Consider the following 16,576-nt stretch of genomic DNA (forward strand, 5'->3'; position numbering starts at 1 on the left):
CAATAAAGTGAGCTCACAGCCCCACAGCTATTCCCCTGTTTAGGGCTGGCCAGGGAAGGGAGGCAACAGAGGAGGGAGGGAGCGAAAAACGCTTTTCACCTTCTTAACTAGCATTACTGCATCTGGGTGGTGCAGAAGCATAACTGTGTTGTTAGGTAAAAAAAAGACAGCCAGCTTTATGGACGTTTTCACTCGTCTGTCCGGCCGAATCAAAAGAGGTACAAATTTGCTACCTTATTGCTTGGAGTGTTATAGCACTAGTTATGATTATGCCGCTATTGGATTCAAAGATGCAAATTATGTGGTAAAATCACTTTTTAGCCTTTCATGTACTAAACATGGAAAAGGTAACTGGGTTCTCAAGGCTTTGTTTTTAATTAGATTTTCAGGTATTGCGATCACCTTTTAAAAGTGCCCTGAAGTCACTGCTGAGACAGTAAAAGCAGCCAAGATGCTAAAAATAAAGGAAGCTGAACTATAGAAAGCAGGATGGCTTTAACTGTTTCATGCTAAGACACTAAATTTACCCACAAATAGAGCATTGGCAGTTTATAGAGACGAGGGACAAATGGTACGCAATCTCGTAGAAACAACTATTAAAAAGACCCCACACACTTGAGAAAACTCTCCCAGAAAATTCAAGGTTTCTTAAGTGAAACTTCACTAAGTTCCTTTTCAGATAATATGTTATTGCTGCAACCTGTTCCTCTGTAATATGAGCAGTGACAAACAGAAGAGAGCAAGCAGGATGAAAAGTCGAGAGACTTCCTACCCTGCGTTGTACATTTTCACTTTGAAGTGTGCAACCAGTTACGTCAGACAAAATGCATAAGTACCTAGGTGTTTCATGTAGATGTTCTTGGAGGAAGGGCGTCAGTACAAGATGTAATACATAAAAAGACACAAAATAAGCAGTTAGTCCATTGGTCTTCTAGATATCGCGGTGATATGTTCCACAGAGGAAAGATATAACAATTCTGGTGCCAGGGAATGGGGGTGGGGGGAAGCGAGGAACAGCCTGCCTGTACCCCAAAAAGAAACAAGCATCTGGATCAATTCACACAAGAAAGCGTCAGCTTGGTGCAGTGCAATTCACTGCAGACGTTTCTGTGGCAGAGTGATACAATAGCAACTAACAGACTATATTCACCCGTACAGGGCACCAAGTCCGCTGCGTTTTGTTCCTTAGTCTGCATCATATCTGTGGGCTAATATTGCCTGTTGCAGTGAGCTCCATGCAGATTTTAGCAGCTAGAAATAACTAGCTTTGGGATCCCATTTGGGCTTTTCAGGAGTCCAACCCATGACACCAAGAGTGATGTACAGAAGTTTCTAAGGCACCTATAGCACTTCAGTGTCTCCAGGAGTTGTCGCTACAGCAAGGGTGTTCAGGATAGTTAAATCTCTCAATTCTTTTTAAGTCTTTTAGTCCATCCCAAAGTAACTTCTCAAAGTGAGAGTTCTTCCTCCTGTGGATTTCCTAGAATGGAGTGTCTGAGTAGCACACTGCCTCTGGCCTTGAGGCACCAGTATTGCGTGAAGAGGCTTTACAGCATCTTCTATCTCCTCCCCCCATAAAGCCTAAATTGTTCAGTAATTAAAGAAAAGCTCCATCTTTGCTGCCAGCAACTCACTGCATAAATCATGGGCTCTACATTTAAGAATTCTGTGTCCTAAGGTGTCTATCTAAAAAACTGAGTCCGTGATGAGAGAAGGTGGGGCACTGAACTAACTACTGCTTGTAAAGGTTTGGAGCTCTTGGATTGGCAGTCATGTAGCCTGAAAAAAACTCTGTACTGGGGTAATAAAAGCCAAGTCTTGTCATTCTCCCATTTTTCCACAGTCACACACAGCAGTATGATACCCAGCTTTTCTTTTTCTTTTTTTCCTTTCAGGGAAGAACCTTGCAAAACAGTGAAGTGTAGGATTTTACTGCAAGCATTTTGGGGTCTGAAAATAGCACCCAGGAGCCATGAATTCATGCATCAGATGGCTAAATGAGTCTTCTCGGCAGTATGTAGGTTTTCATTTCCTTTTTCCTGCTGTTTGTCTTTCAGGTGATGTTTTGTATGAACTCCTTCAGCATATCCTGAAGCAAAGGAAAGCTCGTATGCTCTTCACACCTTTCTTCCACCCTGGGAACTCTATCCATGCTCAGCCAGAGGTCATATTACACCAGAATCATGATGAAGGTAACTGTCTCCTTCTTATGGGAGCTGTCATTATAGAGGCGAGTAGGGTAAGGCTGTGAGGAATTATGTAATTTTCTTGCTCCAAAGTTACTTAAATAAAGCTACTCTCCTCCCTTTGTCTCCATAGCTTTAGAACAATCAACTGGTCTAGGGAGTCAACTGTCCATTCTCCATTTATCTTCTATTATTTTGTCCTGTTTCCAAAGCCTGCTTAAAAGCTATGCCAGATGCAGATTTAACAAAAAAAAAAAAAAACCCAGAACGTTTTATTGACCCCATTGATTCATTTTTCCTTACTCCCAATTAGGTAGACAAAGATGCTTCACAGACTTTCAGTGTCCTGGAGATGCAACTAGATGCAATTGTTTGCAGAGCAAGGGAGAAGGCAGCCTCAGAGAGGAACATCTAGCTCAAAGTCACTTCAACTAACAATCTGTCATGGCATCATGCCAGAGTTCCTAGCACTGAGCCCATCTTGTTGCTCAGCTTTTGAGCTGATTGAACAATTCATGTTGAGAGAGGGTTTTTTCTGCAGGTTTTCTCTCATTTTTACTATCAGAATGACTTGCTTAGATTATTAGTTAGCTTTCTAGTAGTGTCCACACATACCATGCCTGTCAAAGGTGGTGAAGAAAGAATAGATATGTTTATGGAATTGCAGATTTGGGCTGCTTCTACTCATTATTAGTACAGATCAAAATGTAAGTGTGCTTCCTTCAACAGAAAATTAAGGTTTTATTTTCTTTAAAAACATACACGGTGAAGTACTTCTTGGTTTTCTCCAATAACAGAAAAATATAAAGCCTAAGCCTTTTAAAAGATCCTTCCATAAAAGCATCAGACAGAATTCACTTTTTCAATTAAAAAAAAAAAATCTAGGAAAAAGTAGTGTTATTCCTTTTTTAAGTAAAGAGGAGAAGAGAACAGAAGTGAGTTACGATATCACCATAGTCTTTGCTAACTGGAGAAAAGACACACAAATTATTTCAAGATTCAGCGTAGGATTGCAAGAGAAGATACGGGGGTACTGTCAGACCTGTACAAGTTGCCCATGGCCAGCCTGAGCAAGCCAAAGTCAAATGGCACCAGCAAAACTCTGAGACTAAGCCAAGAGCAGGACAGCAGCAGGTGGGAAAAGGACACTCCAAAGTGTTTCCACACAGCTGTGTAAATATTTCAGATTAGAAGAGGGTGCTACAGGTCAGGATGAGGTTGAGTTGGCAGAGTTGTGCAAGAGACAGTTACCTAGTGTATCGATAGGTACTTTCCAGAGACCATTATAAAAATCTCCATTTTTTTCCTGAAGCTTGGCATTCACCCACAAGTGTTCCCTTTCTAAATTTGAAACATAAATAGTAGCTGCCCTCTCAGACACCCCTACATTAAAGATGTGGAGCAGCTTTCACTCTGGAGAGGATTTCACAGGGATGATGAGTTGCCCTTTCATGTGCATCACTTAAAATGTAAGTCCTTTGCAGTCTAGTCCAACTCCTGGCAGAGCACAGGATGATTAAGAAACAACTTTGATTTCTTCCTCACAATACTCTGGCTGCTGATAGTACCACTGTATTTGCTTAGAGAACTCTGTGCTATTACTTAAGACTTTGCTTTGTAATGACAAAAATTAGTTCTTGTTTTGCTGTGAGAAGTACTTCAAAACAAGCAAAAGAAACTACACTTTGCCTGCCACAAGACTCTGAGCAATCAGAAATTATCTATGCCAAGAATTTATAGGCAGGTGGATTTCTTTATTTATTTATGTATTTTGACACTCCCTCTTTCTTCTTCCTGTTTCACAGAATCACTTGGGAGAAACTAGCACAATTAAGTTTACCATTTTACTTTAGCAGAATGCAACTTAGTAAAAAAGGAGAATAAATGTGAGAAGCAGAACTTAACCTTGCCTAACTCACAAACTGTAAGAGAAGGGTCAAGTGTTACTTTGGCACAATTTCGAGTGGTTAAACTTCATAGGTGATGGATCTTTTTTAGAATCCCTTCTTACTCCAGTGATCTTTTTCCACTTTCTTCTACTGGCTCTTTTGCCCATTTCTTAATAGATTATATACTAACGCTTCTAAGTGTTTTCATTTTAAGTTAGTTAATCCAGAATCAGACGAGACCAACATTTACATCTAGTGGCTTTTTACTAGCGTAAGCAAAGTGGGTTTGACTGTTTGAAATCAGTGGACAGCAGTTCAGGATATCTCCAAGATGCATTGGCATTGGCTTGGAATCCGCCCTGTGGGCATCGGTCTCTGTCCCTGTAGAAGGGTGAGCAATGCAGAGTGAATTACCTACATCTCCAGTGGTCCTTCTGACTCAGCACTGAGTCATTTGATGGGATGCCATACAGGAAGCTTACACTGTCATTCCCTGCACTTCTTTTATGGGTAAGCAAAGAGCGCCAATCTTTGGGATTGACACGCCATCAATTGCTCACTCCCAGAGTGAGTGCAGCCCCACCCATTCCTATATGGATCAGACAGGTCAGCAATTTTCCTGGAAGCTGAATTCCCTTTCACAGCTTTCCCTTCAAGAAAAGAGTGTTGGTCACTCAGAATGAAGAGCCAGACTGATGAGTGAATCTATTCCTGCAGGAAATGATATACCATATGTGCTCAACTTACAGTCATCAGATGTGCCAAGGAATGAATCTGATGAGGATTTTATTCTGTTCAGGGTCATTTGTGGCAGTGGAACTGCTTGGAGCTGAGTTTGAATTGTTTTATGGTAAACAGCAACTTTGGCCATGAGGGGATTCTTTAGTTAAGCATTTAAAGAGAAAGATCTTGGAGGAAAGTGAACACACCAGTGTGTATCTATTTGTGTTTTTTCTTCTTGCTGCTTTTTAAAGAGTTCCTCGGTCCCTACCTTCTCTCTACCCTGTCCTGGTTCGGGATCACCCTGGTTTGGAAGCAGACAGATAGGTCTGCTTCTGTTTGGAGCTTGTCAGAGCCAGCTAGTGTTTGCAGACAGCTTGGTGGAAAGCACAGCAAGGCATTCCTTTCTGCTTTCAAGATAGCTGCTCCCCACAGCCCAGGCACTTTAAATAAGTAGGACAAACAATACAATATTCTGGTCTATATTTACAGGCCAAGAATGAGCACAGTGCATTTGAATGTACAGTGATGGGGGTGGATGGTCTGTGGAAGATAGGATGCTGAGTAAAATTGAGGGTTGGTTTTCTTTCTGTTGTGGCAAAGAAAGGAGACTTTAAGAAGGACAGCCACAGAGGTAGGTACAGTAGTAAATTAATTCCTCTTTGATCTTCACATCATTTGGGCTATCCCATGTTAGCTGGCCACATTGTATTTAAAGCTGTTTGGGTTTAAACAAGAATAATATATAGCTTTGGAGTTTCGTGTCCTCCAGCTGTTTCATTGTGAGTACCTTAAATAGCTCTACAAATGCATTTTTTCTTGTCTGGGACCACAAGTGTGTGAAACAAGTGTTCTGGAGCCATGTTGTTTCTGCCTAAAATTTCAGGTTTTCCTGTAGACTTTAGCGTCCTTGTATAGATGAACAGCCCATTGAGTAGGCAAAAAGGTTGGTGCTATGTCACTGCCTGGCACTACATTTTCTCAGGACTAGAGCTTTTCCTGTTCAGGCCGCTCCCTGGGTAAGTGCTGATCCCACTCCTGATGCCTGCCTGGGTTCCAGGGCAGCAGGAGCCCCTGAGTCTTCATCTCGACAGGGTCTTCAATGAGCATCGCTGCCTTGACAAGACAGCAAGAGAATCACTAAAGAGGATCAGAGCAAATGGAGTGAACAAACAGGCAGCCACAAATAGGCAGCTACTTCTTTCAGTTGTTGACATGTACCCAGCAGTTTCCTTCTCTTATCATCCAAGGCTTTCAACAAACAGCACTGAAATTCCATCTTTGTTTTTCAGATAAAAACCTGTTAGTCACTGTGCTCTGGTAGTATTTTCCTCTTTGTCAGTAATTTCGCAAGTCAAAATTGATGGCCTTAGCTAAACTGAAAGTGTGCACTGTTTATGTCAAGCACTTCATTTTGTGAGAGGATTGTTAGTACGTAAAGGTATTGACCTAGAGCCATGATTGATCTTCCCCCTACTGTTAAGGATCACAGCCGGGGAAGTATGCTCAGGCAAAAGTGATGCTAGGAGTCCTGCTGAAGATATGTAGGTGCTTATATGGGACAACCCATCAGTAGAGAGCACAGACTAAATAAAAGAAGGTGAAAATACCCTTATGATGATGTTACATGCTCTTAAAATCATGGCAGGGATAAAATTTAGCTAGTGTTTCACAAAGAGCTTCCTACCAGTGGGTTTTTTTAGATAACCCAGTCCACATTTCAGGCTAAGATATTCTCTACCTTGACCCAAGCCTCTACCATCTAAAACTTACTACCCAATATTTTCCTGGAGACATTTTCCCTTTTTATCTCTGCCTTCTACCTTACTGCGCTCATCCCGGTACAATAACAGGAACCACATGTAGAGACATGAATGGCAGGAGATAAGTTTCAAAGCATTTGCACAGAAACACAGTTAGTGCAGCTGAACCAGATCTTACTTTCTTCATGTGTGTTCCAGTCAGCTTCTCAAAATGGGATTTCTCCTAACACCTTTCCCCAGGAACTACCATTGCATGGTGGTGGAGGGAGATTGTTTTCACGGTACTGATTTCATTCTGTGTAGTAATAACTATCTGCATTTATACGGCGTTTTTCTGCGCATCTGTAGGTCACGCAAATAAAAACATTTCCAAACTGACAGCAGTACCCAGTAAGCCCAGCTAGCAGTTTGACAGTTAGATCCTACACCTTGATCACAATATAGATGATCTGTATTTTTTATTTTTTTTCTCCACAGATAACTTTGTCCAGAGACCTTCAAGACCATCCACAGAAACAGTCCACCACAACCCCCCAACCATTGAACTGTTGCATCGTTCTAGATCACCTGTCACCAACAACCACCGTCCATCACCAGATCCCGATCAGCGGCCACTGAAGTCCCCTATGGACAACACTATCCGTCGCCTCTCCCCAGCTGACAGGGTGCCGGGGACAAGGCATCAGCAAGAGAACAACCACCAGGAGCCCTATCCTCTCTCAGTGTCCCCGATAGAAAACAACCACTGCCCACCTCCTTCTGAGGTGCTCCAGAAGCCCTCCAGCCCTCGCCAGGAGAACACCAGGGTCATCCAGCTGATGCCCAGCCCCATCATGCATCCTTTGATACTGAACCCCAGGCACTCCGATTTCAAACCACCAAGGTTGTCTGACGATGGGCTGCACAGGGAGGTAAAGCCAATCAACCTGTCGCACCGAGAGGAGTTAGCTTATATGAACCACATCATGGTGTCTGTATCCCCTCCCGAGGACCATGCAATGCCAATTGGAAGAATAGCAGGTATGTGACATTCTCTAGGCTACACCAAAGTTGACGCTCTTCATTCATAACTAACCATGCTCTCTATTAAGAGCGTCTTGTTTGCTTTTGCTACTCTGTGACCTCAAGACTTTACTGGCATTCTGCAGGTTTCACCACATCTGTGGTTTACAGTTAAATATGATTAAACCAGTTTCATGGGAGGTAAGCAAAGGAGCAGAGTGACTTGCTTGTGACCACAGAATGCGTAATTGGTATTGAAACATTTTTGTCCTGACGCTCACTGCCTCTCTACCCACTAGCAGTCCATTTGTTTCCCAAGATACCTATCTCCAAACCCTTGTCCTGCAAAGAGGTAATTTTCCAAGAGTTGCATTCACATTAGTGTCCAGTCTTACAGAAAGGAAAAAACCCTCTGTCAGTGGTGTTTGAGATAACACAGTGTCAAGCCCGCTATTATGGAGATGGCAGGACTAAAGAATTATCACCTCGGAGTCCTACTTCGTAGGCTTTCCTGTGCTTCTCACACTAGGATTGTCCCTTTTTACAGAAACAAGGTTGCCTTTGTCCCACACAAACCACAGGCATTGTCTCACTTTTGTTATCGCAAATAACTGACATCACAACAGCTGAATCAGGAAGCTGAGGTTACAGAAAATGTTTTTTGTACTTGAAAGGGAACTGTAAATAGATAGGGAGAGGGGGAAGGGGAATCCAACCACTTCAGAAATATGCTGAATGCCCCAGTAACCAATTTCTTTTGAGAGATGTAAATACACGCCACACCCAAAAACATTCCATGCATTTATGTCAGCAGTGAGCTAAGGTGATACCCAGCTCCTGTAGGGTATTACACATGTCCACAGAGGTACATTTTAAAACACTTTGTTCTTTTTTGTCATTATGTGCCTTAAATTTGTTACAGATGTGGTGCTGCCTCAGCTTTAATGAGGAAGATTTTCTACTTTCTCTAAGACTTACCACTTTAAATTCAAAAGGTACATATCTCACCATCTAGTCAAACATCAAGCACAACAAGGGCCATGATCCTTTCACGTAATAGAGAGATGGGTTACAGAAATTAATCTTTTGCCATTTTTGCCTGGCTGACATTTGTCTCTCTCCTTTTGATTTTTAGTACCCACACTATTCTCAGCAAGTTAAGAAATACACTTAATGTTACGGCAGAGAAGCTATCCTACTGTTTGCATCACTAGAGATTTCCTTTCCATAAAGTACTATTAGAAGATCAAGGGGGTTCTTAATTTTTATTTTTCAGAAGGAAATGTTCTCTTAAGAATGAAGCCTAGACTGAAAAGAATATAAGAAAAAATATGGGGAGCAGGTGGTGGTGTAAATTTTTAATTTAAACCCAGGGGTTTTCTTACATAATTGGGAATCTTTGGTTTCTTCACGTTGTGCACTGGGTTCCGTGACACCAGCCCTGTAACTAGTACCCCCACGTCCTTTCCATCCCTGTGTTGTTTGCAGGGCAACAGAGCCCAAGCCCATGGATGTTTGGGGCTAACACAGTTACTTGGCAAGTATGTGTAGCAGTTTAAAGTGTTATACACAGGCTGTATTTGCATGCTTAGCTGCTTTCACTTGCAGGCTCGTGGCTTTGCTTAGACCCAGCAGCATGGGTGGCATGTCTTAAAGAGCTGGTGAACTATTTCATGCCAAAAGGACCTGAGGTGTACTCAAGCATTCAGTTCAGATGAGGGCAGTCCTTTATGGCCAGGGGTTGGGTGATTACATAGCTGGCGGTTGCTAGCATCTTAAATTTCTACTGACAGATTTGCCAGTGTACTTCTGTCAGTACCCCATGTCCTTTAATTGTAAACCCCAACAAGCCTCACTCGCTGTACAGGCACAAGCTAATGCTTTTCTGGTTGGGTTGTAATGGCTCCTGAACTGTAGCTGGACCCTATAAAGGGCTCACAGCCAATTTAAAGGTGAAAAAAAAACAAACTACTACCAAAAATGTAGACAGCCCATATTTTATACCTGAAGTCAACTTCATTGGTGCTATTGAATTCAATGGCAGCATACTTAGGCCCCCTAAAAGGCAAGTACACACCTTTCTACCAGTTTCCTCCCTATCTCACAGCCTTCAATTTAGAGCTCTTGCCATTAAGTTATTTCATTTTAAGAGTATTTCTTTTCTATGTCAGCATAAATCTATTTTCCACCTGAGTGTCCTTATCTTCACTGACACTGCTATAGTTAACATGGAGGCTTTTGACCAACCATGGCTCACCACTTCGATTTGAGAGAGAACATGAAAATTACAACACTTGGCTCTTAAACTGCAAATATACATCAATACAGATGTATTGTTAAAAATTTTAAAAATCACTGGCATTATTTCCATTTTATGGATGAGGAAGACTGATGGGTTGGATAATGGAAAGATTTACCAATAGTCCAGTGCCAGAGCTAACTACTTATCTGTTTCCACTGGTGAGAAGAGAGCCTTGACTTTCTACTGGCCCAACCATTTGCATGCAGGTGATTTTCAGGGGAGATAGCGATGAGGAGCAGCTACCAGGGAAGCCCCATGGGCTGCTGACTAAAACCCTGGGCTGAGCTCCAAAACATGTTCTATTCCCAGCTCAAGATATTTTAAATTGTAAAAGGAATTCTTCCTGGACTTGAGATACCTCACAGCCTCATAAACCTGTTTACCTGTAGATAGAGTCTGTTTTTAAATGCAGCGTGCAATTACTTGGTGCTGAGAAAGAAAACAATGGTTTCGCTTGCTGCTGTCCACAAATACTCTGTTTTCAGGGGGTCGATCAACAGAGCTCTGGACTTCTGTCAGACAAAATAATGACCTCTACTCACTGACTGACTAATCTTTCCTACCTTTTTATGTAGTATCGTTTCTCAAAATATTAATTTTACTGGTAAAGCACTTCCCCTTTTACAGCAAAGAATTTCAAGTTGAAGGTCTTACTCTCTTTTCCTCTAAGGCCATTTTACACTTTTTTAGGAAACAAGAGCCATGAAGTATCTTTATGTTAGTCATTAAGGTCCCATATATTATTCATCAATGGCTAGAGTTGATTTTAAAAATCATGTTTAGCTATCTTCTCAACACAATATGCACGAGTCTTTTCTGTAACTTTGTCAGAACTAGAGGTCATTGTGTTGGGATGATCCAAAGGCAGACTTGCATCCCCTGTAAATACACCGGGCAAGGGTTAAACTAACTAACTCAAGCATCAATAGTCATCTAGCTATGACAGCACTTAAAATATTAAAAATAGCTCAGAAGAGGAGTTTAGCAGAGCAGCGTAATGGACAATTTTCCCCACTGGAACTGGTAATTCAAAGCAGCAACAGTGTTTGTTGGTAGTCAGCTCCTAACTTGGACTCTAGCAAGCAGGCAGTCTATCTGGCTTACTTTTAGCTCTGAATTTTTTAAATAGTCCATCTTGGTTCCCCACAAATAGTCTCCAAGGATTTCACTCTGTGGGGGAAAAAATAGATTTTTTTTTTCCTATTTTTTCTTTTTTTTTATCACAGTTGCAGTTTCAATCAAGAGAGGCACCTGAAATTAGCTCTTCTGCAGAATGGAAATTCCACTCCCCATACACCTCTGACTTGGAGGGTTTTGTTATCAAACATTTTAGGTCTTAATTATCTCATAAAAGGTGCTTCCCCAAGGTACAAGGAGAGGCAGGGGTTGTTGCATTGCAGGCGTTCGTAGCACGCCATGGCTGAAGCATGCACTGCAGCCCTGGAGGAACCACAGCTACCAGAAACCCTCCCTGCAGCCATCCTGAAGTTCTGCTCCCATGGCTTTCCTTGGGAGCTCTGCTGTTGACTTCAACCAGGGCAGGTTTTCACCACAAAACTTTATTTAGGTGTCAAAAGTGTCCTTTTTTTCAGATATCCATGTCCACCTCAGCTTGTTAGCATGCAGAAAAATGGGAACTGACGTATTAGATCTCCCCAGAAACCTGTCAGTTGCTTAAAGGAAGACACAGGAATCCCTGCAAGAGGCAGTTACAGGATTATCCAACTACAACAGAGTTGGTTTCGTCCTAACTTTCATCACATAGAGGTTGTCTTAGAAGCATTCCAGTTAGTCTAATGACATGCTGGTATTTACCTCACTTTTGATTCAGTCACCTAAAACTCACTAATACAGTTCTGGATGTTTCTTGTGAGGGGAAGTACATTGCTGAGCAGGTTCCTGAGATTTCCAGCTCCCAGTGTCTTTTTTTATACTAGGTCTCTGGGACTGAAAGGCTTGTTCATTAATCCACAGCAACCACTGGCCCTGAAACTTTGGGATACAGGTATAACTACCCCTTTACTCGAGCACTGCCCGGTACAGATACTAACCAAATGACTGCACGGGTGTGAAAAGCAAGGTGCCGGAGAGCAGTGCTAGTTAGTGCTAGTGCTGTTGCAGTCGGGACCCAATAGAACCCATCAGGCTCCAGGTTCACTCTGTGCGTGTCTGAGGCAGACCCATCCCATTCATACAAGCAGCTTGGAAGGCTGAGCATTGCTATTTCTCTGCAGAGCCCCACCCCGCCTATTGCTTTTGATTCTGCTCTGCATTTTTGGGGGGCGGGAAATCTAAAGGCAGGTGAGTCTTGTGCCTGTTGTTGTCTATTAGTATGCTGTTCTTATCAGCTGGGTTACCTTAGCAACTGGGCTGTATTTGACTTTACGCGCTGCCAGATTTGTTTCTTCCCCTTCAGGAGTCTGAGGAAAAGCCAGGTAATGTTTAAACCGTTCAGAGGCACATTGTCTACCGCTGTATTGGTTTGGACCGTAAAACTATTGACTGCTGTTGGAATGAGCACAGGCAAGATTCTTACCCTGCCAAAGTCATGAAAGAGATCTACCTCCAACTTTGCTTCTGACTCGCTTCAGCCCCTTGGTGTGCCACACATCCAGAGAGTACGGGGGTGTAGCGTGAACCCCGCAGATTTGTAGCAAGACACGTATAAGCGTCTTCTCAATAAAAACAGTCTGACTGCCGAAAGTGAGAATGCAGTCCCCTGTTAAGGGCGCATCAGCTATGAATGACTCACATTCTACTAAAATCTACAAAACAGCGCGTACGATGGGCGTAGGCTCTGTGCTAGCTCTGAGCACGGGGAGGTCTTCCACCCCAAAGCTCTGAGAGGACAGTAGTTTGGTTGTTTTGTGTGGGGAGAGAGGTTGGAGGGGGAACGGGATCAGGGATTCTCCTCCCCCTTTATTTGAAAAACTTAATCACTTCTCATAAACTTGTGTGGGAGGGGAAAAGACAGGAGGAGTTAGTTGAGTGAATCTTTCACAAACAGTGCTTAAAAAAACTGTTAAACTGATATTTTTACTTTGGAGTTGAGCTGGAAAGCTTCTTTTAAAGGAGGATAAGAAAAACAAACTCAGCTGATCAAGCTATTAGATTTGTAACACTATCAATTTAGAACTTAAACATCGCAAGCCACTGCACTTCAAAACATGGCATCTTGGTCATCAGTGTCTCCTCAATTTATCCGCTCGGACCAGAGCCCCAGTGCCCACATTTGCTCCAGACGTGTTGATGTGACATTTATGACTGTGTCACATTGTAGGATGATTTTTTTTTTTTTAACTGATATACCAGTAAAATCCTTTGTGCAAATGCAGTTACACCACATTAGTTTATTTTCCTTTCTGTACAAAATAGCTGTACAGGCACAGTTACTATACAATGGCATATGCTGGGTGGTAGGGAGGGAGAGTGGGAAAGGAGGCAAAGAACAGTTATGGCTGTAGAGTAAAGGGGGTAAAAACCAACAACGAAGCACAACGTGGGATTTGAAAGTTTTGCAGCAGCTGATACCGTTAGCCCTCACAGAGGGGATGCAGCTTCCTGTTCCATTTAATTTTTAGTGTTTGCACTACAGTAATATCTATAGGCTCTATTGTGCTACAGTCCCTGCCCCAAAGAGTTTACTGTCCAAACAGAGAAGGTAAATATAAAGAAAGGAAGGGCACGCAAAGGTGAAAGGTGTTTTCAAGAGTTGTTGGTGAGAGGTGTTGGCAAGAGATAGCTATACTGCATAGAAAATAAAGTCATGCAGTATAGCGTATCAGTAGACACCATCTGACCAGTCCCCCACTCAGAATTCTAGGTTAAATTTACTTCCAGATTCTAGTGACTAGTAATATCTTTTGTTATGCTGTAATGCCTCACATTTACAGGTTGCAATTTGTTAAAGAAATGTATTATCCAATTTAAAATTGGAGCAACCAATTGCACTGCTGGTCAGTCTGCTATTTCCCTGGTTTTTTTCTTCACTAGATGTCTCATCATGACAGCAACGTGAGCTAGCCATAAACTGAAGAGGCTGCGTATATAACGTACACCGAGCTATCTGCTGTTGCTTTTGTCTGTTGCAGCATTTAAAGCTAGCTGTAATGTTTCTGTGATACAGCCACTTCTGTGCTGATGTTGCAGTCATGTCCTCCAAGCAAAAGCAGAACCTGCCCAACTGTGCCCATCTACTACTGGGACAACAACTCAGATTCTTGAACCCAAATCTGTCTGGTCTTTTTTTTTTTTTTTTTTTTTTTTTTTTAAGTTACAAATCATCTGCATGTGTAAGGCAGTGAACACAATGGGTTATTCCAGAATGACAATACGGCTTTGTAAGTAGAAACCTTCTTGTACAAGAAGGTCCACTCATGTGGACAGGCACGTCCACACAGACCTGCCGTGGCCCTTGATACTGGGAAGAGCCTATGCCAGTCAGATTCCCAGCCCTCAAGCTTACTATCCATCCAGTGAAGTGCATCGCTGTTTGATTCATTACTATTTCCCCTTCCAAAGTTGCATCACAAGCTTCACTGTGGTGAACTTGTATCTAAATTGAAAATTATTGCTGTATCCTCCTTTGCAGAGGACAAGTGCGGACAAACCAAGCTGTAGAGACTTAGCTTTTGTCGTATACTTCCATAGAGGTATTCTACTTTTTTTAAGACAGCACCTATCATTGCTAATGCCATAGGAGCCTACCTGCATACGTGCCTGAGACTGCCAAGGCTATCTTCACCACTGTCATGAGGCGTGATCCCAGCAGGGTTTGACAGCACGGTACTGACTGGTGGGCTTTTGTGAAGCACAGACTTTGTCGGGGGGTAGCTGTGACAAGACCCACCTCCAGTCTCAGCAGCTGAACAGTTGCAATTTACAGCCTGGCAAACTACAGAAAACCGGAACAGTGGTTCACTTTAGCATGCTAAGTTGTAAGTGGTGGGGGTTCAGTGCCGGCTTTCCGGGCAGCTGGCCCTCCTTCCCATAGGACAGCAGCCCATACAGACAGGTTGGAGCCTTGAAAGAAGCTGGGAGTCTTGGTGTAGGCATGGCCTGTCACTCCCATTTGGATATGACAATGATAATGTCACTGGCCTTGTTTAATCACTTGCTCTTGCAGCCATGTGCACTTTTACATTTGCAGTATATGCCACATCTATTTTAAGCCCCTTGTGGAAAGCCAGACTTCTATAAAGAAACTGAAGTATGGATGAGAGTCAAGCTCATCGAGTTCATAAGAGAAGTTTTCATTATAACCTTGAGAGTCATCTTAACATGGCATTAACAATTAATTTCAGCATGGAAGTGTGCCTTCCCTGCCAATTTAACTAATGACACTCGAGCAATAGCTGAATGGCAATAGTTTGGATAGGTGGTTGCAGATTTTCTGTGAAGTGTCTTGCTTTACAGCCGCCTCCATTCTTACTGCACCGTTACAGGAGCAGAAATTGCAGTCAGGGCTTGTTCTGATCCACTCAGAAGCCAGGACTGACCAAGCCATAGGAAAGCTCAGTCATTTAGATTTCATCCTTCTCATTCCTGTACTGCAGCATCTACATGCCATGGCTAGACAGATGTGATAAGTGGGTTCAGAGTACCCTCAGCCTCCATTGCGGTCAGCAGGATGTTAAACACTTTTTAAAGAAACTGGACTTTCAATGAAAACATGCCCATTATTTTCTCTGTATATTGCACGCTTTCTTCAGGCTAGAGTTATGTCGGTAATTCAGATTTTCTTCCACAAAGCAAGCTTGCATCACTTGGAACCCTCTTAGTTAAACCAGGAAAATACACTGTAGTGTTGACAGCGTTGACACTACACTTCACTCTCTTCAGAGACAGGCCTATTTAAGTCCGGTTTTAATACTAATTAGTTACAAGTGGCATACAAAAGTTTGCATCAGTTTATGTTAATTCAAATGCACACCTTTAAACTGGCAAGACTACTGTATTCCATCTCTGTTGAGGGAATGGAAGGAAGAGGGTTAGAGTTTGGCTGTGTCTAAATGTGGAGATTTAACCCCAAGAAGGGGAGGTCACATTTCAGTTTTCTGCAAGGGGCCTATTAGAAGTCGCAAGTTTACAGCTGATGAAGTCCCTTCGGGGGGGGCTTCCTGGGAAGACGCCAGGAGCCATGTCCTCCAGCCACGCTCACACCTCTCGGAGCGCTCTGGGCCTTCTGATGGAGCGCAGAAGTGAGGTTCTTGGGCAGTAGTCTCCTACAGACGATGATTTTCAGATGTTGAAAAAAAACAAAACGGGAGTCTAAACCTGAGGGTGAACTGAGCTTGTGACAGAAGATACTGGAGATTCTCACATCGTAGGGTCAAAAATTATTACTCTTGTTGGGAATGCCTTATCTGTAGTTAGGTCACTCCTGCTTTTGCCTGCTTCTCTAAAGTACAATTCAGAAGATAAAGCTTCATCCTTAATTCTTAAATTCCCATCGTTAAAGCGTTTGGCCAGTTTTCTGATGTCAGAGTGGTTGTGAGGTGTTTGTAGGATGTGCACGTGAGCGGGCAGAGGTTGAATTTCTTTTCCTTTTCCTAGTCATTGCCCTTCATGAGCAATTAAGGTGCGCAAAAGCCACAGGAGGATCAGAGGCAGGTTTTTAGCGAGATACATGGAAGAGTGCTTTCTACCACTGTGGGGGAGCAGGAAAAGAACAACATTTGAAGCTGATAGTGGAAATACCTGTCTGTTTGGTGA

The 16,576-nt window shown here is 42.7% G+C and overlaps 1 protein-coding gene across 3 annotated transcripts in view; it reads left to right on the forward strand.

The window, feature by feature from the left end:
- The window catches only part of ETV6 (ETS variant transcription factor 6), a 143,320-nt gene that overhangs the window by 108,808 nt on the left and 17,936 nt on the right, over positions 1–16,576 (forward strand). For all 3 annotated transcript variants that reach the window (XM_087764670.1, XM_087764668.1, XM_087764669.1), the window contains 2 exons: positions 2,058–2,192; positions 7,036–7,578. In XM_087764670.1, coding sequence (XP_087620796.1) covers positions 2,058–2,192; positions 7,036–7,578 — 678 coding nt within the window. The remainder of the gene's footprint in view (positions 1–2,057; positions 2,193–7,035; positions 7,579–16,576) is intronic.

Source organism: Nipponia nippon, unplaced genomic scaffold (genome assembly GCF_047370975.1).
Source record: "Nipponia nippon isolate SJK-2023a ecotype South Korea unplaced genomic scaffold, ASM4737097v1 scaffold_3, whole genome shotgun sequence".
NCBI classification, from domain to species: Eukaryota; Metazoa; Chordata; class Aves; order Pelecaniformes; family Threskiornithidae; genus Nipponia; species Nipponia nippon.